Source organism: Lithobates pipiens, unplaced genomic scaffold, assembly GCF_037356315.1.
Source record: "Lithobates pipiens isolate NorthernLeopardFrog02 unplaced genomic scaffold, aLitPip1_a1.2 Scaffold_1, whole genome shotgun sequence".
Taxonomy (NCBI): domain Eukaryota; kingdom Metazoa; phylum Chordata; class Amphibia; order Anura; family Ranidae; genus Lithobates; species Lithobates pipiens.
In genome coordinates this window covers 251,202,038-251,227,014 of record NW_027507685.1, presented here as the reverse complement: position 1 = coordinate 251,227,014, position 24,977 = coordinate 251,202,038, and the positions used below count along the sequence as shown (strand labels likewise).

At 41.2% G+C, this 24,977-nt stretch overlaps 1 protein-coding gene across 6 annotated transcripts in view; it reads left to right on the top strand.

The window, feature by feature from the left end:
• The window catches only part of PCDH19 (protocadherin 19), a 250,332-nt gene that overhangs the window by 12,442 nt on the left and 212,913 nt on the right, over positions 1 to 24,977 (top strand). For 3 of the 6 annotated variants that reach the window (XM_077484942.1, XM_077484934.1, XM_077484951.1), the window contains 2 exons: positions 224 to 265; positions 4,430 to 4,757. In XM_077484942.1, the coding sequence (XP_077341068.1) occupies positions 224 to 265; positions 4,430 to 4,757 (370 nt within the window). The remainder of the gene's footprint in view (positions 1 to 223; positions 266 to 4,429; positions 4,758 to 24,977) is intronic. The other 3 variants (XM_077484961.1, XM_077484975.1, XM_077484969.1) reach the window with 1 other exon arrangement.

The window sequence follows — 24,977 nt, the reverse complement described above, 5'->3', positions numbered from 1 at the left end:
CATAGAAGAGGTGGTTGCATTAGTTTTCTTTCTTCAGGCTCCTTTATTTCACACCTCCCATCCCTTTGTGTCTACACCTACTTCCTCATGGTGTCTGTAGAAGGAGCCATGGTTATCTCAAAGATTGGACTTCAAACATGTTTGCCATTGTTCGTCTCCATTACGTGGTGAATTGATGGGACTAGTAGCTTACAAGAAATTACCATTTATCCTGTCTTTTCAGCTCACAGGACAAGGACACTTGCATTTATGGCCAGATCAACAGGTATTTTTTGTACTTGCTAAAAAAAAAAAATGTATTTAGTCTGAAAAAAAAAGAAAACTCACGGAGCCACCAAAATTATGTAGTAATCTTCAATGTGTTACATATTTGTTGTGGGGTTTGGATATCTTTTAAGGTTTTTTTTGTTTTTTTTTGTTTGGGAACTCTGCCCAGAAACATCAGAGGAACCCATAGATTTTACTTAAAAATCGAAGATTCTATACCTGCCTGCCAGCTTGTGTTTCTTCCTAACCACCAAGTCAAGTCCAAACGTGGTCTAATTGGGTATTTGAAGAGAACAAACAATTATAGTAGGCCATTCGATCTATGGTGGATGAAAGAGATTACCAAACCTGTACCGCACGGCATTCTGGGAGCTACCATGCACTTTGGGTTTTACTCTGCACAAGATGCTTGCCAAATTTGAACAAAGAGTTGAAGGTTGCCTTTGTTCGTTTTAAGCCCTTCAATAGAGCCAGCATAAAGTTTGCATACATGTACAATAAATACCATTTATAACAAAACAATATAAGAAGTCAATGTGGGGAGTTAAATAAGATTCTCTGTGTGCAGATGAGTTTTTTGGGGAATTAGGGGGCAAAATGCATCAACCACTCAATACAGAGCTTTGGTTTATCTCTACAAAGTTATTGGCCAAATTCGACTAAAGCGTTGATGGCTTCCTTTATAAGATTTAAGCCCCTTTATATAGAATAATAAAAGGAGTCAACCTGGGATACAAAATAGGATATTCTGTATGCAGATGAAATATGGGGGATTGGGGGAAGAACAACCACCCAATGTAGAGATTTGGTTTAGCGCTACAAAATTAGGGGCGAAAATGCATCAGCTACTCAATGCAGAGCTTTAGTTTAACCCTACAAAATTTTTGTCCAAATTTGACTTAAGAGTTGATGGTTGCCTTTATAAGATATAAGGCCCTTCACATATAACACTATTAGGATTAAACATGGGAAGCAAAATAGGATATTCTGTATGGAGATGAAATATGGGGCATTGGGGGCAAAACATATCAAGCACCCAATGTAGAGTTTTGGTTTAGCGCTACAAAAAAAATGTGGTCAAATTTGACCAAAGAGATGAAGGTCTCCTTTGACTGATATGAGCCCTATATTATAAAACAATATAAGGAGTCAACGTGGGGAACAAAACAGAATGTTCTGTATGCAGATACAAATTGGGGCAAGTATATCCACCACCCAATGCAGAGCTTTGGTTTAACTCAACACAAGATATTGGCCACATTTGACCAAAGAGTGGAAGGTTTCCTTTGTCTATTATAAGTCCCTCTATATAAGTAGTCAATGTAGGAAGCAAAATTGGATCTTATGTGTGCAGCTTGAAATTTGAGAGATTGGAGGCATAACGTATCAACACCCAATGTAGTTTTGGTTTAATACTACAAAAAAATGTGGTCGAATTTGACCAAAGAGTTGAAGGTCACCTTTATCCGATATAAGCCCTTCATTATAAAACAACATAAAGTCAACATTGAGGGAACAAAATAGAATGTTCTGTATGCAGATACAAATTGGGGTAAGTCTATCCACCACCCAGTGCAGAGCTTTGGTTTACCTCAACACAAGATATCGGCCAAATTTGACCAAAGAGTGGAAGGTCTCCTTTGTCTCTTATAAGCCCCTCTATATAGAATAAAATAAGTATTTAATGTAGGAAGCAAAATAGGATCTGGTGTGTGCAGCTAAAATTTGAGGGATTGGGGGCAAAACTTCTCAACCACTCAATGCAGAGCTTTGGTTTAGCTCTCTACGCAGGTTATTGCCCAAATTTGACCAAAAGGTTAAAGGTGGCCTTTAACTGATATAAGCACCTTCATATAGAACATGGGTCTTCAAACGATGGCCCTCCAGTTGTTCAGGAACTACAATTCCCATCATGCCTAGTCATGTCTGTGAATGTCAGAGTTTTGCAATGTCTCATGGGATGTGTAGTTTCGCAACAGCTGGAGCGCCGTACTTTGAGGATCCCTGATATAGAATAATATAAGGAGTCAACATGGGAAGCGAAATAGGATGTTCTGTATGCATGAAAATATGGAGGATTGGGGGGCAAAATATATCAACCACCCAATGTAGAGTTTTGGCTTAACTCTACAAAAAATTTGGTCAAATTTTCCCAAAGAGTTGAAGGTTTACTTTGACTGTTATAAGTCCCTCCATATAGAATAAAACAAGGAGTCAATGTGGGAAGAAATAATTTGAAGAAATGAGAGCAAAATGTATCAACCACCCAATGCAAAGCTTTGGTTTAGCTCTATACAGGTTATTGGCCGAAATCGACCAAAGAATCGAAGGTTGCCTTTGTCTGTCAAAAGCTCTTCATTATATCCAGCAAGTTTCCAAACATGTACAATAAGCACTAGTTGACAAAAAAAATCTAAGAAGTCGAGGTGGAAAGCAAAATAGGATTTTCTGTATGTAGAGGAAGTTTGAGGGATCGGGGGCAAAAGTTAGAAACCACCCAATCTTTAGCTTTGGTATCACTCTATTCAAAATTATTTGCCGACGTTTCTAAACATGTATAATAAACACCAGTTAACAAAAAATATATAAGAAGTCAAGGTGAAAAACAAAATAGGATGTTCTGTATAAAGGGGAAGTTTGAGGGATCGGGGGGGGGGGGGGCAAAACGTATCAACCACCCAATGAAAAGCTTTGGTTTAACTCTATACTGGTTATTGGCCAAATTTGACCAAATTGTTGGAGGTTGCCTTTGTCTGTCATAACCTCTTCATTATATCCAGTAAGTTTCCAAACATGTATAATAAACACCAGTTAACAAAAAATATATAAGAAGTCAAAGTGGAAAACAAAATAGGATGTTCTTTATAAAGAGGAAGTTTGAGGGATCGGGGGGGGGGGGGGGGGAGTCAACGTATCAACCACCCAATGAAAAGCTTTGGTTTAACTCTATACTGGTTATTGGCCAAATTTGACCAAATTGTTGGAGGTTGCCTTTGTCTGTCATAACCTCTTCATTATATCCAGCAAGTTTCTAAACATGTACAATAAATTAACTAAGAAGTCAAGGCGGAAAGCGAAATAGGATGTTCTGTATGTAGAGGAAGATTGAAGGATCGGGGGCAAAAAGTAGAAACCACCCAATCTTTAGCTTTGGTATCACTCTACTCAAAATGATTTGCCACATTTGAGTTGAAGGCTGCCTTTGTTACACACCCTTCATTAGAGCCAGCATACATGTGTAACAGACGCCAATTAACACGGAACAATATAAGAAGTCAACGTGGTCAGCAAAGCTGAATGTTCTGTATGTAGAGGAAAATTGGGGTACGGGGCAAAAAAAGGTTACTAGCCACCCAACGAAGCTTTGGTTCCACTCTAGAAATTCAACCGGAGTTGAAGGTTGCCTTTGTCTGCTATAAGCCCTTTATTAGAACCAGCATACAGTTTCTAAATGTGTACAATAAATGCCAATTAACACAGAATAATAATATAAGGAGTGAACGTGGGAAGCGAAATAGGATGTTCTGCATGCAGATGAAAAATCATAATTAATACAGATGCAAACATTTAATGTCATAACTTTCGCCTGAACAAGACTGCATGTCAACAAATTTAGGAGCGAATTTCTTGTAGCTTTGTACTGTTCAGAGACCAATTAACCCTTGGTTCTTCCAATTAATATGTAGAAAAATAATGGGTTCACTTCAAATCACCATAATTAGTGGCAAAGAGAAGGAAAAAAGGCACTTCTAACTCTGAAGTATCACACTTCCCCATAGTATTTTATTTTTTTGATTGACTGTTGAGTTTCGAAAATATCCAAGATATCTCCGATCAACTTCAGTCTGTCCATTAATCAGTCTGCGTGTTAGAGTTTATGTTGTTGATTTACTTTGGAAAGTTTTTCATCATTTTGCACTTTATTAGTTGTGTTATCCATTTTTTTATTTTATTTTTAATTTTTTTATTGAATGTCATGTTGCATCAAACCTTTTTTTTTTTCTGTAGTTTTGCCTTATGTTATTGTGTTGTTGCCTTTTATTTATTCGTTTTTATTTTTTTATTTTTGCATTGGTGTTTGGTTGTAGTTGTTGTTGTCGATTTTATGTTGGGCCTTTATAAACTGTGCACGTCTTTGCACCTTATTAATGTTGTCTTGCAGGATAGCCGAATACTCTTACGGACACCAAAAGAAGTCCAACAAGAAGAAGAAGATCAGCAAGAACGACATCCGCCTGGTGCCCCGCGACGTTGAGGAGACAGACAAGATGAATGTGGTGAGCTGCTCCTCCCTTACCTCATCGCTAAATTATTTTGACTACCACCAGCAGACGCTTCCTCTCGGATGCCGCCGCACGGACAGCACTTTCCTTAATGTGGAAAACCAGAACACCAGGAACGCAGGGTCCAATCATGTCTACCATCACACCTTCACCAACCAGAGCCCACCACAACCTGACCTCATCATCAATGGGATGCCCCTTCCGGAGGTGAGTAGACTGACCAATAACCTTCTATTCTACTAGCTATGTGTTGTTGTTTGCAACTTTGTTTACCCAAGAAAATGCAAAATGCATTCTGATTGGTGTGTTTTCTTGGAGGCTTGGTCAGCAGGCAATGGCCTTCAATGTTCTCTTGAGGAAATCCCATGGTTGGTCAACTTTTTTATTTGGAATTTATTCTTTATAATTTTTGATGGTAGATTTTAAACTGCCCTTTGTTTACCCCCCCAAAAAAAGTAAAATGCGTTCTGATTATTCCGTTTTCTTGGAGGCTTGATCAGCAGGCAATGGCCTTCAACGTTCTCTTGAGGAAATCCCATGGTTGGTCAACTTTTTTATTTGGAATTTATGCTTTATAATTTTTGATGGTATATTTTAAACTGCCCTTTGTTTACCCCAAAAAATAAAATAAAATGCATTCTGATTGGTGCGTTTTCTTGGAGGCTTGATCAGCAGGCAATGGCCTTCAATGTTCTCTTGAGGAAATCCCATGGTTGGTCAACTTTTTTATTTGGATTTTATTCTTTATAATTTTTGATGGTACATTTTAAACTGCCCTTTGTTTAACCCCCCAAAAAAGTAAAATGCATTCTGATTGGTGCGCTTTCTTGGAGGCTTGATCAACAGGCAATGGCCTTCAACGTTCTCTTGAGGAAATCCCATGGTTGGTCAACTTTTTTATTTGGCATTTATGCTTTATAATTTTTGATGGTATATTTTAAACTGCCCTTTGTTTACCCCAAAAAATAAAATAAAATGCATTCTGATTGGTGCGTTTTCTTGGAGGCTTGATCAGCAGGCAATGGCCTTCAATTTTCTCTTGAGGAAATCCCATGGTTGGTCAACTTTTTTATTTGGATTTTATTCTTTATAATTTTTGATGGTACATTTTAAACTGCCCTTTGTTTACCCCCCAAAAAAAGTAAAATGCATTCTGATTGGTGCGCTTTCTTGGAGGCTTGATCAGCAGGCAATGGCCTTCAACGTTCTCTTGAGGAAATCCCATGGTTGGTCAACTTTTTATATGGCATTTATTCTTTATAATTTTCGATGGTACATTTTAAACTGCCCTTAGGTGGAATTTTACAAAGGAAGTTTCAGAAACATTTGAATGTCGAATTTCTAATGTATTGTGTATCTATCTATCTATGTATATATATATATATATATATATATATATATATATATATATATATATATATATATATATATATATATATATAATATATATCTATATATATCTATATATAGATATATATAGCTAAAAAAAAAATATATATATATATATATATATATATACCGGTATATATACACACACATACACCTATGATTTAAGATTTGTTGGACTGTTACTTATTATATTTGTATTCAGAAGGTGAAGAAACAAAGATTTATGTTTCTTTTTGTAGGCGTGCTTTATTGTTTGATAGCCAGCTGTAAATTCGCTATTGTTGAGAGGCTGCCATTGACTGCCCTTCTGAAAAAGTGATTGATTGATTGCCCTACCTTCCTGGCCGCAACTTTGTTCAGTACTTCTGTGTTACTTCGTTGCAACAAGCATGCAGCCAGTATTCCGGAGTAAAGTCAGAACGTTTTACTTGCAATCTTGCTTCTGAGTAATGGAAGCCTTGCACATTTCCTCTGGTTACCTATAAGATACACCTGTATGAAAAATAAAAGTTTTGGTAGTAGGTCAGGAAACCGCAATAGTTACATAGTAACCCAGAGCAACCAATCAGCATCCAGCTGGGGAAAGCTAATTACGGCTAATTGGTTTTCTGCGTGTTGGTGTACATCACTGCCGTTTGCATCAGGTTATTTAAACGTCAACGCCAAACAAATCCGATATTTTCATGTGGCAAAGTGGAATCATAAGCTGAAATGTTGAAATCGTAGTTTTTGGGGTGGAGATGCATTTTTCATAAAGCGTGTAGAATAATTATATAGGTTACATGTAATTTCATCTGTAAGCCTTTATTACTTTTTGTGAAATGGCGCATTTGAAAAGCCACATCTGAAGGTGTTAGGGCAGAGACCGAGTCAGTTGGTGAAAGTGGAATATTAAGAAAAAAAAAAAAAAAAAAAAAAAAAAAATATATATATATATATATATATATATATATATATATAAAATATATATAAAAGAAAAAATATATATATGTATACTGTATATATTTATATAGATAGATAAGAAAGAATAAATATATACATATATATTGTATATCACTTTATCTATCTATATATCTATCTATCTATATGTAGCGAGATATATATATATATATATATATATATATATATATATATATATATATATATATATATATATATATATATGTGTGTGTATATATTTAGCTAGATACAGTAGATAGATAGATAGATAGATAGATAGATAGATAGATAGATAGATAGATAGATAGATAGATGATATATAGATAGATAAGAAAAAAATATATAAATATATCATATCATATGTTGATATAACAAAATATATTTCTAGGAGCATTTTTATTTTGTAAACATGTTTTTATTTATAATTAAGGTATAATAGCCATTTACATTTTTTTATTTTTTTTTAGTTTTAAATAGGACAGCAAAGGGTTAGAACTTCTGCCAGGTTTTAACTGCTGGGTGCATGCATAGGAAGTGATAGATTATCTATGGTTGGTCTTTGTGATCGTCTTATTGATCATCCATTTGTGATCGCCTTATTGATTAGGCCAAATTATTATTACTTTGGCACATTTGAAAAGCCACATCTGAGTGTTTTATGTTACATGATAAAACTATATATTCTCCTATGTCGATTTAACAAAAAATATTCCTATTATTTTAATATTTAGTATTTCAGTATTTTTATTTTTTTAAACATTTTAAGCATCTATTGATAAGGAAAGTGGCAACTTTATAATAACCAACTTTTTCTTTATTTTTTATTTTTTTAGCTTTTTTTTTTATTTATTTTTTTATTTTTATTTTTTTTTAGTTTTAGGACAGGGAAGGATTGGAACCCCTGCCAGGTTTCAATCCTGGGTGCATGCGTACGAGGTGCTACATTATCTATGGTTGGCACCTAGTTGTGAGACTGATCATCTTATTGATTAGGTTGAACCCCCTTTAGTGAGACTGCTCGCATGGGGGGGGGTACAGAATTTAGTTTTTATTATATGGTTTTTGCTAAATCTAAAGGAAAATTCTATAAAAAAAATTGTACAGTGTATGGCCAAGCTAACTAAAAATGATAATGATGGGTCTTCTGATTGTTTTTTTTTTTTGTAGCTCTTTTTTATGTACGTATGTACTTTTTATGTCGTTTTTTATGTAGCTTTTTATGTACTTTTTATGTACTTTCTATAAATAAAGATAAAGAAAATAAGAAGCAATGAAGCTAGACTGGAGGGAGACCCTATAAATGGGATCCCCTTATGGAAATATGAAACAGCAAACATTTATAAATGAGAAAGCAGATAACTAGATAGCTGACAATTCATTCTAGTTCACCTTTATTTGTTTCATCTCCACCCCGATGTTTCCCTACCCCGGTCATCGGCACTAATATTCTGAGATCGCCTTCGCTCCATTGGCTCTTATGATCAGTAAGGAGCAGGCGTTCTCCCGCGCCCCAATTACCGGCACGGCTCAGGTTTCTTGTGCAATGTGTGAATTTCCTTTTTATCAGCCATGCCAAGCTTTCTTTCACACATTTAATATGACTAAAGAGTTCCCTGCACAAAACTGACAGCAATTTAGACGTTTCTTTACCACCCGGCACATGCTTCAGGTCGCGCTTTGAATTATCGTATTTTTGATGGAGTGTTTTTTTTGTTTTTTTTTCGAGAAGGGCTGTGAAAGTCCCCGACATAAGAGGTGCAGTAACTTATAGCAACTGAGAGGAGGGGAGGGGGCGTCAAATTTACGGCACTGGAAAAAAAGGACTCCTGACCTGCCGCAATGTAGGGCAGCTGTAACAATTTTTTTTTTCCAATCATTTTTATTTAGGGCACCGGTATCATTTTATTCTAAGTAGCTCTGCCTTTTTATCATTCGGTAGCCAGAGTCAGTGACTTTGCCTAGGCTGTTATGATGTCATCAGTCTGCTGCAGGCAGGAGGAAGCATTTCCTCAGTCTCCTCTCTCCCCAGTGATCGAGACTACAACATTGAAACTTTGTAGAAAGAAAGTCTGTTCACTGATTATTGAAAAGTTGATGTGCCTTTATTGACTGTGTACTGTTTTCTTTTTCTTGTCAAATCTCTAATAAACTTAATGTGTTTTCTAAGCCCTGGACCCTGCATTCACTATATCTGGTCTCCCCAGGACTCTGCATTCACTATATCTGGTCTCCCCAGGATCCTGCATTCACTATATCTGGTCTCCCCAGGACTCTGCATTCACTATATCTGGTCTCCCCAGGAGCCTGCATTCACTATATCTGGTCTCCCCAGGACTCTGCATTCACTGTATCTGGTCTCCCCAGGACCCTGCATTCACTATATCTGGTCTCCCCAGGATCCTGCATTCACTATATCTGGTCTCCCCAGGACTCTGCATTCACTATATCTGGTCTCCCCAGGATCCTGCATTCACTATATCTGGTCTCCCCAGGACCCTGCATTCACTATATCTGGTCTCCCCAGGATCCTGCATTCACTATATCTGGTCTCCCCAGGACCCTGCATTCACTATGTCTGGTCTCCCCAGGACCCTGCATTCACTATATCTGGTCTCCCCAGGAGCCTGCATTCACTATATCTGGTCTCCCCAGGACTCTGCATTCACTATATCTGGTCTCCCCAGGAGCCTGCATTCACTGTATCTGGTCTCCCCAGGAGCCTGCATTCACTGTATCTGGTCTCCCAAGGACCCTGCATTCACTATATCTGGTCTCCCCAGGACTCTGCATTCACTGTATCTGGTCTCCCAGGATCCTGCATTCACTATTGGTGTCCCCAGAAGCCTGCAATCACTATATCTGGTCTCCCCAGTACTCTGTATTCCTATATCTGGTCTCCCTAGGAGCCTGCATTCACTATATCTGGTCTCCTAAGGACCCTGCATTCACTATATCTGGTCTCCCCAGGAGCCTGCATTCACTATATCTGGTCTCCTAAGGACCCTGCATTCACTATATCTGGTCTCCCCAGGATCCTCCATTCACTATATATGGTCTTCCCAGTACTCTGCATTCACTATATCTGGTCTCCCCACTACTCTGCATTCACTATATCTGGTCTCCCCAGGACTCTGCATTCACTATATCTTTTATCCCTACTCTGCATTCACTATATCTGGTCTCCCTAGGAGCCTGCATTCACTATATCTGGTCTCCGCAGGACCCTGCATTTACTATATCTGGTCTCCCCAGGACTCTGCATTCACTATATCTGGTCTCCCCAGGACCCTGCATTCACTATATCTGGTCTCCCTAGGAGCCGGCATTCACTATATCTGGTCTCCGCAGGACCCTGCATTCACTATATCTGGTCTCCCCAGGACTCTGCATTCACTATATCTGGTCTCCCCAGGACCCTGCATTCACTATATCTGGTCTCCACAGGAGCCTGCATTCACTATATCAGGTCTCCCTAGGAGCCTGCATTCACTATATTTGGTCTCCCCAGGACTCTGCATTCACTATATCTGGTCTCCACAAGAGCCTGCATTCACTATTGGTCTCCCCAGGATCCTCCATTCACTATATATGGTCTTCCCAGTACTCTGCATTCACTATATCTGGTCTCCCTAGGAGCCTTCATCCACTATATCTGGTCTCCCTAGGAGCCTACATTTACTATATCTGGTCTCCCCAGGACTCTGCATTCACTATATCTGGTCTCCCACAGTACACAGAACATGGAAATGCAGTTATTTTAGTAATTATAAACTGATAAATACATTTTCTCATCAGCACTATATAGGAGTCTTGTGGTTGAAGCTTGTAGGAGGAGTTTTCATTCTCCTCTGACTGTCCTATGAGTCTGCAGGACCCCTGACCCTCTGTCTGGACAGGGCTGATTGGCTCTGTGCCAATCACATGTACCCTCCCAAGTGAAAAAAAATAAAAATAACCTCTCTAGCAATACACTCCAAGCTGAGCTCACTTTCAATGAATGCCTAAGGCCGAAACGCGCCAGTCCTTTTGGATGATGTTATCGCTGTAATGCTCAAATAAATATTTTCTATGGAGAAGCTGTCGAGTTGCCGGCCTGTACTTTCTATGGATCTTTTGTGAGCTTAAATAGCCAGGGCACCGACTACTCTACACACCAACTATACAACAGTATATAGCGGTAGAGCTTGGGTGAGTTCTTCTCCTGAAACTGAGCATGGGCAGCCTGTCCCCAAGGCTCTGTACTCTCCGGAGATGGATTGGGGACAGTGGAAGAAGGGGAGGATCAGAGAAGACGGGATCATACTGCCTTTTTTTAAACAGTGCGCAGGTTTAACCCCCTTAGGTTCCACAGTGAGTATATCAAGCATGCTTCACTACATGGGTGCTCAATCTGTTCAGCTGTTGTGGAACTACAAGTCCCATGATGTCGGCCAGCGTAAGCCATTGGCGGTTAAAATCACAACTCCCAAAGGCAGAGGGCATGATGGGACTTGTAGTTCCGCAACAGCCGGAGGGCCACAGGTTGAGCACACATGCTTTACTGCAGATACAGACTGATTTTACTGTCGTGGGTTTAATAACACTTTAGGTAAAAGAAACTTTGTAGCAAGTCACGAGGTGAGACGCTACAGCAGTGGGGCTGATCTGTGTCAGACATTTGTGGACAATGCCAAGGACTGCACGGGCACTGGGATTTTTTGTCATCTCTGAGCCGGAAAGTCTCAGTCCAGGAAGTAGATGGTGACCCTGGAAGATGCCTGAATAAAGATGGCTCCGTCCTTCTGGAGAGAAGGAGGAGTACTGTGATTTCTGTGAGAGGTAAAAAGTGGCACTTGGCATGCCTGACCTTACCATGATCCATATCTCTGATATTTGGATATCAGCGCATCTCAACCCGCCATGCCTGCCAACCGGCACGGCTCGCACCTTCATATCTCCGCTTCAGAACATTGAGTGACTCAGCGCGTCCGTCTGTCTGTCTTCGTGACAAGCGGAATTACAGAATTGACAAAACAAAGATACACCTAATTTGTAATTAGAGACACATTATTCCCACATTCCGCAATCCCGGAATGTTAATGGGAATTGGAGGCCGGGTGGTGAGGAACAAATAGCTCATTGTAGGTGATATACACATAGCTGGCTAAGGGGCGCTATTCATGGAATATCCGCCATTATCCCGCCTGTCACACCGCCGACGGGAGAACCCGGATCTCCGCACTCAGAGTTATGTGGAGGATTAGGAAGAGTCAGATCACCTCCCCGACATTCCCCGTGTGTGTGTGTGTGTGTGCTGGGGTTTGTTACATTGTAATCTGAGAAAGAGAGAAAGAGAGAGGGGGGGAGAGAGAGGAGAAGAGAGGGGGGGAGAGAGAGGAGAAGAGAGAGAGATCGGGGGAAAGAGAGAGAGGAGGAGGGAGAGAAAGAGAAGGAGAGAGAGAGAGATGAGGAGGGAGAGAGAAAGGAGGAGGGAGAGAGAGAGAACGGGGAAAGAGAGAAAGGGGGGGGGAGAGAAAGGGGGGGAGAGAGTGGGAGGGAGAGAGAGGAGGAGGGAGAGAGGGGGGAGAGTGAGAGAGGGGGAGGGAAAGAGAGAGAGTGGAGGGGGAGAGAGAGCGAGGGGAGAGAGAAAAAGTCAAAGAGAGAGAGGGGGGAGGGAGAGAGAGAGAGGGGGACAGAGAGAGGAGGAGGGAGAGAGGTGGGAGAGAGAGGGGAGAGAGAAAAAGTCAAAGAGAGAGAGGGGGGAGGGAGAGAGAGAGGGGGACAGAGAGAGGAGGAGGGAGAGAGGGGGGAGAGAGAGGGGAGAGGGGCAGGGAGAGGGGAGAGAGAGAGGGGGGAGGGAGAGAGAGAGGGGGACAGAGAGAGGAGGAGGGAGAGAGGGGGGAGAGAGAGGGGAGAGGGGCAGGGAGAGGGGAGAGAGAAAAAGTAAAAGAGAGAGAGGGGGGAGGGAGAGAGGGGGGAAGAGAAAGAAAGAAACAGAGAGAGAAATAAAAATAAAATTAAAGAGAGAAAAAAAGAAAGAAGGGTAAAGAGTATTGAAGCAGGGAAAGGAAACTTTGGTTGGGGGGGGGGGGGGGGGAAGAAAAAGAAAGTAGGAAAAAGAGAGAAAAAAAAGAGAAATAAAAAAGAAAGAGAGAGAGGGGGGATAGAGAGAGAGAAAACAAAAGAAAGAAAGGTAAAGAGTAATAAAGTAGGGAAAGGGAGTTGGGGGGGGGGGAGGGGGTTGCGATGAAGAGAAGAAATGAGGGGGAAAGGAGAAGAAGAAGATGGGGGGTGTGTGTGTGTGGGGGGGGGGGGGGGGGGGCGAAGGGAATAATAAAAAGGTGTATTGAGAGAAATGGAAGAGAGAGAGAGGGAGTGAAGGAAAAAGAGTAGGTGAAAGAGAGTGGATGAGGAGGATGAGAGGGAAGAGAGAGAGGCGGAAGGGAAGAGAGTTAGTAGAGAAAGGGGACGGAGAGAAGATAGAGGAGGGTAATGAGAAAGAAAAGGAGAGAAGAGAGGGAAAAGAGAGAGGGAGAATGGAAAGGAGGAGGGAGAGGAGAAGTGAAAAAAAGAAGGGAGGGAGAGGAGAAGAAATGGAGAAAGCCAATAAAAAGGAGGTGGGGGGGGGGGGGCGAAGAGGGAAAAAGATTAAAAAGTTGAAAAGGTTACACTGAAAGAAGAAATTTTAGTGGTGGAAGGAAAGTCAGAGAACCTCTGAGGGACGGAGCAGAAATATAGAAAAGAATATTTTAGTAAATCTGGACTGTTTTTATTTCTGATATTTGATTGACTTTTTGCAGCTTTGCAGATCACTGTTCCTGTCCGCTCATTAGACTGAAGAAAAAAAAAACTTTGCCACACCCCTGGGGTCCTCTCCTCCTATAGGCTGCCTAACCCCTCCCATTCAGTTTACAGTGGCCGAAACATGTTATACGTGCCAATCTATAAAGTATAGGAGATCATGATTGGTTTCTAGCGCCATATGCATGTCCTCCGACTCCTAGTGTGATCTCTGCTCTGGATCTACAATATATATATATATTATATGGCCATTAAGTCATCTGTAATGGTTTAGAACCGGTTATCATATGGGCTGTAAGGGAAAATGCTTAGCGATCCTGTCGGTGTGCGCCGCCTCATCACAGGCTAAGCCTTAACAATTTACTTTTTTTTTTTTTTTTTTTTTTTTGGATTTTCTGTGTTTTTGGAGCTTTCTCCGGCGCAGCTTTCCAGATAATAACGAGTCCCATGCCTCTACTTGCTTTAAATTGCTACCAATACACCAGTGCAATTTTTTTATTTTTTTCCTGCCTCATCGTAACGCGCCGGATGCCGCCCGAACCCTTTTGAACGATACCCTTGCATCTCCGCCGAAGTTCGTTCTCGTACGGAGCCAGCCTGTTTGAGGGAAACGCGGTTTATTTAATTGTATAAATTGGTCACAACGGGACTTATTTTTGAAGTTTAAATCCCATTATTAGCTTGTTACCAAATTAAAACAACGAGAACCAAATTGGCAGGAAAAGATGAGTCAATCTGATGTGTGTAAATTAATTATCTGCAGGCGGTTTGACTTTCAGTTAAAAGATATTAGACCAAAGACATGTTTTCCTTTCTGTTTTATTTGTTTTTTTTTTTATTTATTTTTTTAACTGGCTTTTTTATTTTTTCATGTATTTCTCAAAATTCATATATATATATATAAATATATATATATATATATATATATATATATATATATATATATATATATATATATATATATATACATTTTAACTTGTTTTTTTTTATTTGCCTCTAATGCAGAAATTATATATATATATATATATATATAATTTCTGCATTAGAGGCAAATACAAAAATGTTTTCCTTTCTGTTTTTATTTATTTATTTATTTATTTTTTAACTGCCTTTTTTTTTTAACATGTATTTCTCAAAATATATATATATATATATATATTATTTTTTTTTTTTTTATTTTTTTTTTTCAGCTATTCTATTTGTCTGAGATGTTTCTTTGTATTGGGTTGTCAGAAGCCGCCTGAATGTTGACATAAGGCTTGTAGTGGGGGGTTGTGCTCTGTAGGCAAATGGGTAGAAGGAGATGGTACTAAGGGGGTGGGGAAGGAAGAGAGAGAAAACTGAATCTATAATCCTTGTATATTTGTATAAGCTTTATATTTAGCCTTGTGGTTAATTATGCCATAGCTGAAAAAGTTTGTTTCTTTTTTATTTTTATTTTTTATTTTATTTTTTATTTTATTTTTTACTTTTTTTTCTATTTTTATTTTTTTGTATTTTGTTATTTTTTATTTTTTTTAAATCTGTTTTTTATTTTTTTATTTTATTTTTTCATTTATATTTTGTGAGCTGCATAGATTTTTTTTTTTTGTACTGATTGATACTTCTTCACTTCCAGCAGCAGATGTTTTGGGAGATTTATTTTTCCAAACAGCACAAAATAATAAAAAAAATGGGTAAAAAATAATTTACGTAACATCCAATTTTTGCTAAATTTTATTATTTTTTTAATTTTCCCCCGGAGTTAGAATTAAAAGGCCGGTCCACCCAAAAGTGATTACAGGTGGAGACTTTTGTGAATCAGCCCGTCTACAGATTTGTTGTTCCAACATTGAGGTCTCCCTACCGTGGTTTCTAACTCCCATCCACCTGGAAGTTTTTGCTGTTCCGTGTCACCTTTTGTTTTACAGTTCCTGCTGTTGAATTTTCCATAATATAAAATAAGTAACAATCCCAACAGGGAAGGTGGGAACCCCTCATAATGGGCACATCAGGTGTACAGACCCAGGAACTCAGCACAGGGATGGTGGAAACCCCTCATAATGGGCACAGTGGGTATACAGACCCAGGAACACAGCACATGGATGGTGGTGATGACCCCTGATAATGGGCACAACAGGTATAAAGACCCGGGAAATTAGCACAGAGATGGTGGGAACCCCTTAGAACGGGCATAGCAGGTGTACAGACCCAGGAACTCAGCGCAGGGATGGTAAGGACCACTTATAATGGGCACAGAAGGTGTACAGACCTGGGAACACAGCACAGGGATGGTGGGAACCCCTCATAATGGGCACAGTGGGTATACAGACCCAGGAACACAGCACATGGATGGTGGTGATGACCCCTGATAATGGGCACAACAGGTATAAAGACCCGGGAAATTAGCACAGAGATGGTGGGAACCCCTTAGAACGGGCATAGCAGGTGTACAGACCCAGGAACTCAGCGCAGGGATGGTAAGGACCACTTATAATGGGCACAGAAGGTGTACAGACCTGGGAACACAGCACAGGGATGGTGGGAACCCCTCATAATGGGCACAGTGGGTATACAGACCCAGGAACACAGCACGTGGATGGTGGTGATGACCCCTGATAATGGGCACAACAGGTATAAAGACCCGGGAAATTAGCACAGAGATGGTGGGAACCCCTTAGAACGGGCATAGCAGGTGTACAGACCCAGGAACTCAGCGCAGGGATGGTAAGGACCACTTATAATGGGCACAGAAGGTGTACAGACCTGGGAACACAGCACAGGGATGGTGGGAACGCCTCATAATGGCACAGCAGGTGTACAGACCCAGGAACTCAGCGCAGGGATGGTGTGGACCCCTCATAATGGACACAGCGGGTGTACAGACCTGAGAACTCAGCACAGGGATGGTGGAGGCCACTTATAATTGACAGAGCAGATGTACAGACCTACTCAGTGCAGGGATGGTGGGGACCACTCATAATGGGCACAGCGGGTGTACAGACCCAGAAACTCAGAGCAGGGATGGTGGGGACCCCTCATAATGGATACAGCAAGTGTTCAGACCTGGGAACTCTGCACAGGGATGGTGGGGACCCCTCATAATGGACACAGCAAGTGTACAGATCTGGGAACTAGGCTTGTGCAATTAGTTTCGTAACGAATCGAAATTCGGACGAATTTTGCATCTTTCGGACATTCGGATGCATCCGAATGTCCGAATAAAAAAATAACAAATTACAACGAATACGAAAGAAATATAACGAATGAATTCGAATGAATTCGACATGTTAGGCCGCGTACACACGCGGGGACTGTTCGCTCAACTTTGTCCGTCAAACAGTTTCAGCGGACAGTCTGCTCAAAATTAGCATGGACGGACTTGCCCACACACGACGAACGAACAGTCCGCTGAAACCGTGCGCGATGACGTGAACGGCACGTACGACGGGACGAAAAATACAACGTCCTATACACTGCAATGCAAACTTCGGCGTGTAAATCCTTTCTGAGCATGCGCGGAACTTAGTTTGACGAACAAGCCTACACACGAGGGAACTGTTCGCTGAAACAAAGTTTCAGCGGACAGTTTTTCGGAATTTCCGAAAAACTTTGTTCAGCAGACTGTCTGCTGAAACTGTCCGCTGAAAGCCCACACACGGGCGGACTGTCCGCCGAAACATTGTTCAACGGACAAAGTTGAGCGAACAGTCCCCGCGTGTGTACGCGGCCTTATTAGTTATTAGAGCAGAGAATGACATTTTGCGACCCGATTTTGGGGCCACATATCTCGGGGTCACTTATAGCTAGAAACCCCAAATTTGGTATGCAAACACAATTTTATTAGCAGTACAACATATCCAAATTTGGAGTTTCTAGCACCAAGTGACCCTGAGATACATGGCCCTAAAGTCGGGTCACAAAATATTGAGGTCATTTCGAATCCGGTAGAAATATTTTCGAATTTGGTTGAAATATTTTCGAATGTGGCCAATTTTTCGAATTCGGTAGAAAACTAAATGAAATCCGAAAACGAATTTAGGGAAGTTAACGAATATAACTAAATGAAATTAATGAATTAACGAATTAAAACAAATTTTTTCCTTTTGCACATGTCTACTGGGAACTCAGCACAGGGGTGGTGGGCACCACTCACAATGGACACAGCAGGTGTACAACCCTGGGAAATCACCACAGGGATGGTGGGGACCACTCATAATGGACACATCAGGTGTACAGACCCAGGAACTCAGCACAGGGATAGCAGGGTCTCCTGTTAATGCGCACAACAGGTATACATACCCGGAAACTCAACACAGAGATGGCGGGAACCCCTCAGAATGAGCATATCAGGTGTACTGACCCTGGAACTTAGCACAGGGCTGGTGGGAACCCCTGATAATGGGCACAACAGGTATACAGACCCGGGAACTCAGCACAGGGATAGTGGGAACCCCTCATAATGGGCACAACAGGTATACAGACCCGGGAACTCAGCATAGGGATTGTGGGAACCCCTCATAATGGGCACAACAGGTATACAGACCCGGAAACTCAGCATAGGGATTGTGGGAACCCCTCATAATGGGCACAGCAGGTGTACAGACCCAGGAACTCAGTGTTGGGATGCTAGGAGTCTCTCGTAATGGGCAGGTCCAGTAACACAATGCAGACCGGAGATAGTAGGAACCCCTAATAAGGGGTGTACAGACCTGGGAACTCAATGCAGAGATGGTGGGAACAACTTATAATAGTCCAAAAACAGAGGGAACTCAATATAAATATCTCACCAAAAAGTTATTTCTGGCACATATTGAAATATCAGTTTTGGGTGGACTGATCATGTATCAAATGCAATCCAACTTAATGAAATGCAGAGATCTCACCAGCACAGACCATTAAAGCTTAATTCCAGCCAAACCACTAATTACAAAGTTGGAAAACATCCATGTGACCTTTTTTGTCAAAATATAGTTTATTCTGTTCAGCCACTTCTGCTGTGCTGCATATTACAGCTGGAGGATATACATTGTTTTCACCTCCATGTCCTGAGTCTGCTTAGTAGACAGTGAAAGAAAGGCAGCGTATGGTTGAGGACCCTCCTGCAAGCATGTCTCCAGTGTGAGACTGACAGTCCTGTGGACTTCAATAGCTGATTGCTGATACTGAGTTCCTCTTGAGGGCTGCTCTATGGGGGATGACAGGGGGCTATTATAAAAAAAAACATAGATTTGGTAGTTATACTAGCTGTATTTGTTAGATCAGCCTTTCTCAACCTTCTTACCATGGAGGAACCCTTGAAATAACCTTTCAGGCTCAAGAAACCCCTGCTAATAATTACTATATCCATAGCTCATAGAACATTCGTGTGACGGTCACTGGGAAGAATACTCCTTATATATAGGTGGTCATTGGGAAGAACCTAACCCTACACAGAGCCAGAAAAGGTCATTGATGTGAGTGGTTACTCATATGGGAGACAGAAGTTGCTCATTGATCAAGGAACCCCTAGCAACCTCTGGAGGGACCCTTATGGTCCATGGAACCCTGGTTGAGAAAGGCTGTATTAGATAATACAATTTTTTTTCTTTTTAATATATGATCCAGGGGTTCAGCTTTACTCGCCATTGTAAACTAATCTCAGACCCGCCGCTGTAGCCCGTCGCAGCGGTTGGGTCCCGCAAAGCGATTGTTGTGCCATGGCCTCATTATTTATTTTCCGCTCCGGCAGCAATCAGAGCAATCTGCACTTCCTGCAATTGCATATGCTTATCTGCGGAAGCATGCCGCACTTCAAGCGCCGTACGGGGAAGCTCCTCTACAATGGCCACCTGTCAGTCAGGGAACGCCACGCTTGTTGTGATATGTAGTGGCTGTTTAATGAGTGAAGATTTTAGTCGAGCAGTTTGCGAATCTTGAAAAAGTGTTCCCAGGGGAGGCGTTCCTCCTGAAGCGTTGAAGCTGCAGGAGACATTGTCCTCTTTTTTTTTTTTTTTAACTCCCTAGTTTACAAAACAGCTCATTTTCCCAGACGTCTGTACAAACAGTCAACGAAAAATCCCAGCATACAAGCTATGTTTTTTTAAAGAAGAGCCCAAGGCAAATAAAAAAAAACTGAATATCAGATAAAATGCTACATGTGCTGCAATACTCACCTTCCATACAGAGCTGTCCCCTTGCAGCACTTCTTTTCCACCACTGGATGGCCTTAGTCTTGTAGGCAGGGACCATCCTCCAGACTGCGTCCTCATCTTTTTTTCCGGGTCACCTCTATGCTGGAAACTGACTTTATCTTGCAGGACCTGCACGTTTTCACTTAGCCGAGATAATGCTTCAGAGAGCGTTGGATTTGGATACATTGTAATCTCTGTGTTTATTTATCTTTTCTCTGCATCTGGCTGCCCAAAGTCTCTTTTGATTGAACGAGATCTGAGGGAAATGGACGCCAGAAAAGAAGGGCTTCAACACACAGGGAGAATATTTACTGACGACGTGCCAGGTTGTCTTATTACATCAGAGGGAAATTATTGCAGGAGGGATGTTGCCAAGCAACCCAGCGGAATTATGATTTCAATTGCGAGGTTTACGGGATCCCGATTATTATTTTTTTAATGGAATTCTTTATATGCGGTGGTGGGAGTGGTGTAGTTGTGACAATAGTTTTTTCCCTTTGCAGTGCTGGTGCGCTGAGATTCATTCCTGCCAGGGATGTGAACTAGCCCCTCTGGATGACATCACTGCTTTTGCTAATTGACTGTTGTCACCCAGGGCCAGGACGAGAGAATAGATCTACAGAAAGAAAAGGTGGAGGTGGCCTTTAATAAGAAGAGGTGGAGTTGGCCTTCAGTAGGTAAAGGTGGAGGCTGCCTTTAGTAAGAAGAGGTGGAGGAGACCTTCAGTGACCTTCAGTAAGAAGTGGTGGAGGTGACCTTTAGTGGCCTTAAGTTAGAAATAGGTGAAGGTGACCATTAGTGGCCTTAAGTTAGAAGAGGCGGAGGTGTCCTTTAGTAAAAAGAGGTGGAGGTGGCCTTCAGTGACCTTCAGTAAGAAGTGGTGGAGGTGACCTTTAGTGGCCTTAAGTTAGAAGAGGTAGAGGTGACCATTAGTGGCCTTAAGTTAGAAGAGGCGGGGGTGTCCTTTAGTAAAAAGAGGTGGAGGTGGTCTTCAGTGACCTTCAGTAATAAGTGGTGAAGGTGGCCTTTAGTGGCCTTAAGTTAGAAGAGGTGGAGGTGGCCTTCAGTAAGAAGAGGTGGAGGAGGCCTTCAGTGGCCTTAAATTAAAATAGGTCGAGGTGGCCTTTAGTGGCCTTCGGTAAGAAGAGGGGGAGTTGGCCTTCAGTAAGAAGAGGTAGAGTTGACCTTCGATGGCCTTCTGTTAGAAGTTATTATATTGTATATGAGAATAACACTGAGGTGGCCTTCATGGAAAAGAGGTGAAGGTTGCCTTTAGTGGCCCTCAGTAAGAAGAGGTGGAGGTGTCCTTTAGTGGCCTTCAGTAAGAAGAGGTGGAGTTGGCCTTTAGTGGCCTTAAGTTAGAAGAGGTGGAGGTGGCCTTCAGTAAGAAGAGGTGGAGGAGGCCTTCAGTGGCCTTAAATTAAAAGAGGTGGAGGTGGCCTTTAGTGGCCTTCGGTAAGAAGAGGGGGAGTTGGCCTTCAGTAAGAAGAGGTAGAGTTGGCCTTCAATGGCCTTCTCTTAGAAGTTATTATATTGTATATGAGAACAACACTGAGGTGGTCTTCATGGAAAAGAGGTGAAGGTTGCCTTTAGTGACCCTCAGTAAGAAGAGGTGGAGGTGTCCTTTAGTGGCCTTCAGTAAGAAGAGGTGGAGTTGGCCTTCAGTTAGAAGTGGTGGTAATGAGAAAACCATTGAGGTGGCCTTCCATTAGAAGAGGTGAAGGTGTCTCTCAGTAAGAAGAGGTGGTATTGTATATCAGAACACTATTGACAGTTGCCTGGAGTGCAAATATTACGAGAACATCGTGGTAGGCAGCAGTTTTATTGAATATAAATGTAGGATTGGCATAAAACTTTAATCCTCAGAGTTGGTTTGTACTCGGTGGTTGTTTCATACACTACTAACGAAACCAAAAGCAAAAATGGCACAGAAATATGGAAGCTACTGCATTTCACTGCTGAAGTTCCTTCAAAGTCTGCATGAGTTCACCAGTAAAGTCACTGTGTACCGTATATACTCGAGTATAGGCCGACCCGAATATAAGCCGAGGCCCCCAATTTACCCCCAAAAAAACTGGCAAACTTATTGACTCGTGTATAAGCCGAGGGTGAGACATGCCCGTCCATCCCTGTGTGTCCGTCCATCCCTGTGTGTCCGTCCATCCATCCCTGTGTGTGTGTGTGTCCATCCATCCATCCATCCCTGTGTGTGTGTGTGTCCATCCATCCATCCATCCCTGTGTGTGTGTCCATCCATCCATCCATCCCTGTGTGTGTGTGTCTCCATCCATCCATCCATCCCTGTGTGTGTGTGTCTCCATCCATCCATCCCTGTGTGTGTGTGTCTCCATCCATCCATCCCTGTGTGTGTGTGTATCCATCCATCCCTGTGTGTGTGTGTCTCCATCCATCCATCCCTGTGTGTGTGTGTCCATGTGTGTGTGTGTGTGTGTGTGTGTGTGTGTGTGTGTGTGTCCAGCCTACCTGTGTCCCGAGCCTGTGTCCCGAGCCTCCGTCCCGTGCCTTGCCTCCGTCCCGTGCCGTGCCTTGCCTCCTTGCCTCCGTCCCGTGCCGTGCCTTGCCTCCTTGCCTCCGTCCCGTGTCGTGCCTTGCCTCCGTCCCGTCCCGTGCCGTGCCGTGCCTTGCCTTGCCTCCGTCCCGTGCCTTGCCAGGATCGCCGCTCTTCGTCGGCGCCTCGGCGGCCATTCTAAAATTCAAAAGCCGCGCCTCCGCCTTCGCCTGTGATAGGCGGAACACTGAATTTCCCAGCAGCCTGTGTTCCGCCTATCACGGACATCGTCTCATCCTCGTCCGTAGTACGAGGATGAGCGGATGTCCGTGATAGGCGGAACACTGACTGCTGGGAAATTGAGTGTTCCGCCTATCACAGGCGGAGGCGGAGGCGCGGCTTTCGAATTGTAGTATGTCCGCCGTCTGTCTGCTCGATACGCTGATCGAGCAGTCAGACGGCGATGACTCGAGTATAAGGCGAGGGGGGCACTTTCAGCCTCAAAAAAGAGGCTGAAAATCTCGGCTTATACTCGAGTATATACGGTACTTTTTAACATTGTAATTATTTTATCAAATTATTATTCTCATTTTGTTTTGTTTTTTTAATCTTTATGTGTTTGTGCTTATGGTTACTTAGGGATCAATCCAATACACGCACAATGCAAATCGATTTTCCAAACCGGCTCACGTTAGCACTCAGGAACATGGCTGTTTTGCATGGACCATAAGTACTTAACGCGTAACTACGGGTAGCTTCCGCACCAGCCACAACAACAGGACAAGACGATTTACATAGTCAAATGTTACTTTGCATGGACAGAAGAGAGAGTTCTGGAGAGACAGATTTCTTTTTCTTCTTTTTTTTTTTTTAACGTTCCTGTTAAAGCTGGACTCTAGGCTTCCGGGAAAATTAGACCAAAGGCTGTTGCTGACTTATATCTGCTTCTGATATTTCCTGATCACCACTAATCTTGACTGCCATTGCCACGAGGCCCCACCCTTCTATCTTAGTATCCCTAGTAGAATTTGTTTAAGGAATTGTCTTGGGTTATTTTTTTGGCTCCATCCCTGGAGCGTCTCGATTCATTTTACATAATTGTCCATCATTTGCTTCTCTATAATACATCGTTTTTCAATTCTCATCATCTTTGGTAAGATGACGAGAATTCAAACTCAAAATCTCCAAATTTTTGGGGGGGTTTGCTAATTTGTCTACCATTCGAACTAGAATGGATTGAACTTTTTAGACGTTTCGATCATCTCTAAGCCTTATACAGACCTTTTGGTAATGTAGGTGACCCTCATATTTCCCTTTAGCCTCAGTAGATACCTCAAAGCCTGAATTTACGCAATGTTATGCTGGTTATAAATTGTTGATTTCATTGCTTTTATGGAAGTTAATACTACGCTTCCATTAACATAACGTGGGATCGTTGGGTAGACCTTAACTCTAAACTTAAACTTAAAAATAGTACCGATATTATTATTATTATTTTTTTTTCCTTAAAGTGATCCTAACTCCAGGCTAAAACTCAAAAATTGAAAATAGTACCAATATGATTTATTTTCTTAATTGTTGCCCAAGTTATTTCTCATGCTAAATATTAGTTATGATTTTTTTTTTTTAAAGGGATCCTAACTCCAGGCTAAAACTCAAAAATGTAAATTAGTACCAATATGATTGATTTATTTTCTTAATTGTTGCCCAAGTTATTTCTCATGCTAAATATTAGTTATGATTTTTTTTTTTTTAAAGGGATCCTAACTCCAGGCTAAAACTCAAAAATGTAAATTAGTACCAATATGATTGATTTATTTTCTTAATTGTTGCCCAAGTTATTTCTCATGCTAAATATGAGTCGTGATTTTTTATTTTTTTTTAAAAGGATCCTAACTCCAGGCTAAAACTCAAAAATTGAAAATAGTACTAATATGATTTATTTTCTTAATTGTTGCCCAAGTTATTTCTCATGCTAAATATTAGTTATGATTTTTTTTTTTTTTTAAAGGGATTCTAACTCCAGGCTAAAACTCAAAAATTTAAAATAGTACCAATATGATTTATTTCTTTTCTTAATTGTTGCCCAAGTTATTTCTCATGCTAAATATGAGTTGTGATTTTTTTTTTTTTTTAAGGGATCCTCACTCCGGGCTAAAACTCAAAAATTGAAAATAGTACTAATATGATTTATTTTCTTAATTGTTGCCCAAGTTTTTTTTCATGCTAAATATTAGTTATGATTTTTTTATTTTTTTTTAAAGGGATCCTAACTCCAGGCTGAAACTCAAAAATAGAAAATATTTCCGATATGATTTTTTTTTTTTTTAAACCGTTGCCAAATTTATTTTTGCATACTGAATATTAGATATGATTTTTTTTCTTAAAGGCACAATTAAAAAAAAATTATGTTTTTTATCAAAAATGCTCACGTCTCAAACTGTTTGATGTGTTTTTAAGCAGTCAGCTGGAGATCCTTTAATGACTGATTAAGCTTAGTGCAGTAGCATTGTGTTTGCATAAAATGTCCCGGGGGCGGCGGGGAGGAACTACTAGCAGGGGTTAATAACAATGCTGGGGAGAAAAATATATTACAATAGAAAAGTTTTGTAGAAGGATCATAAAAAAAATATATTGTTCTGAGTGTGCCAGCTTGTC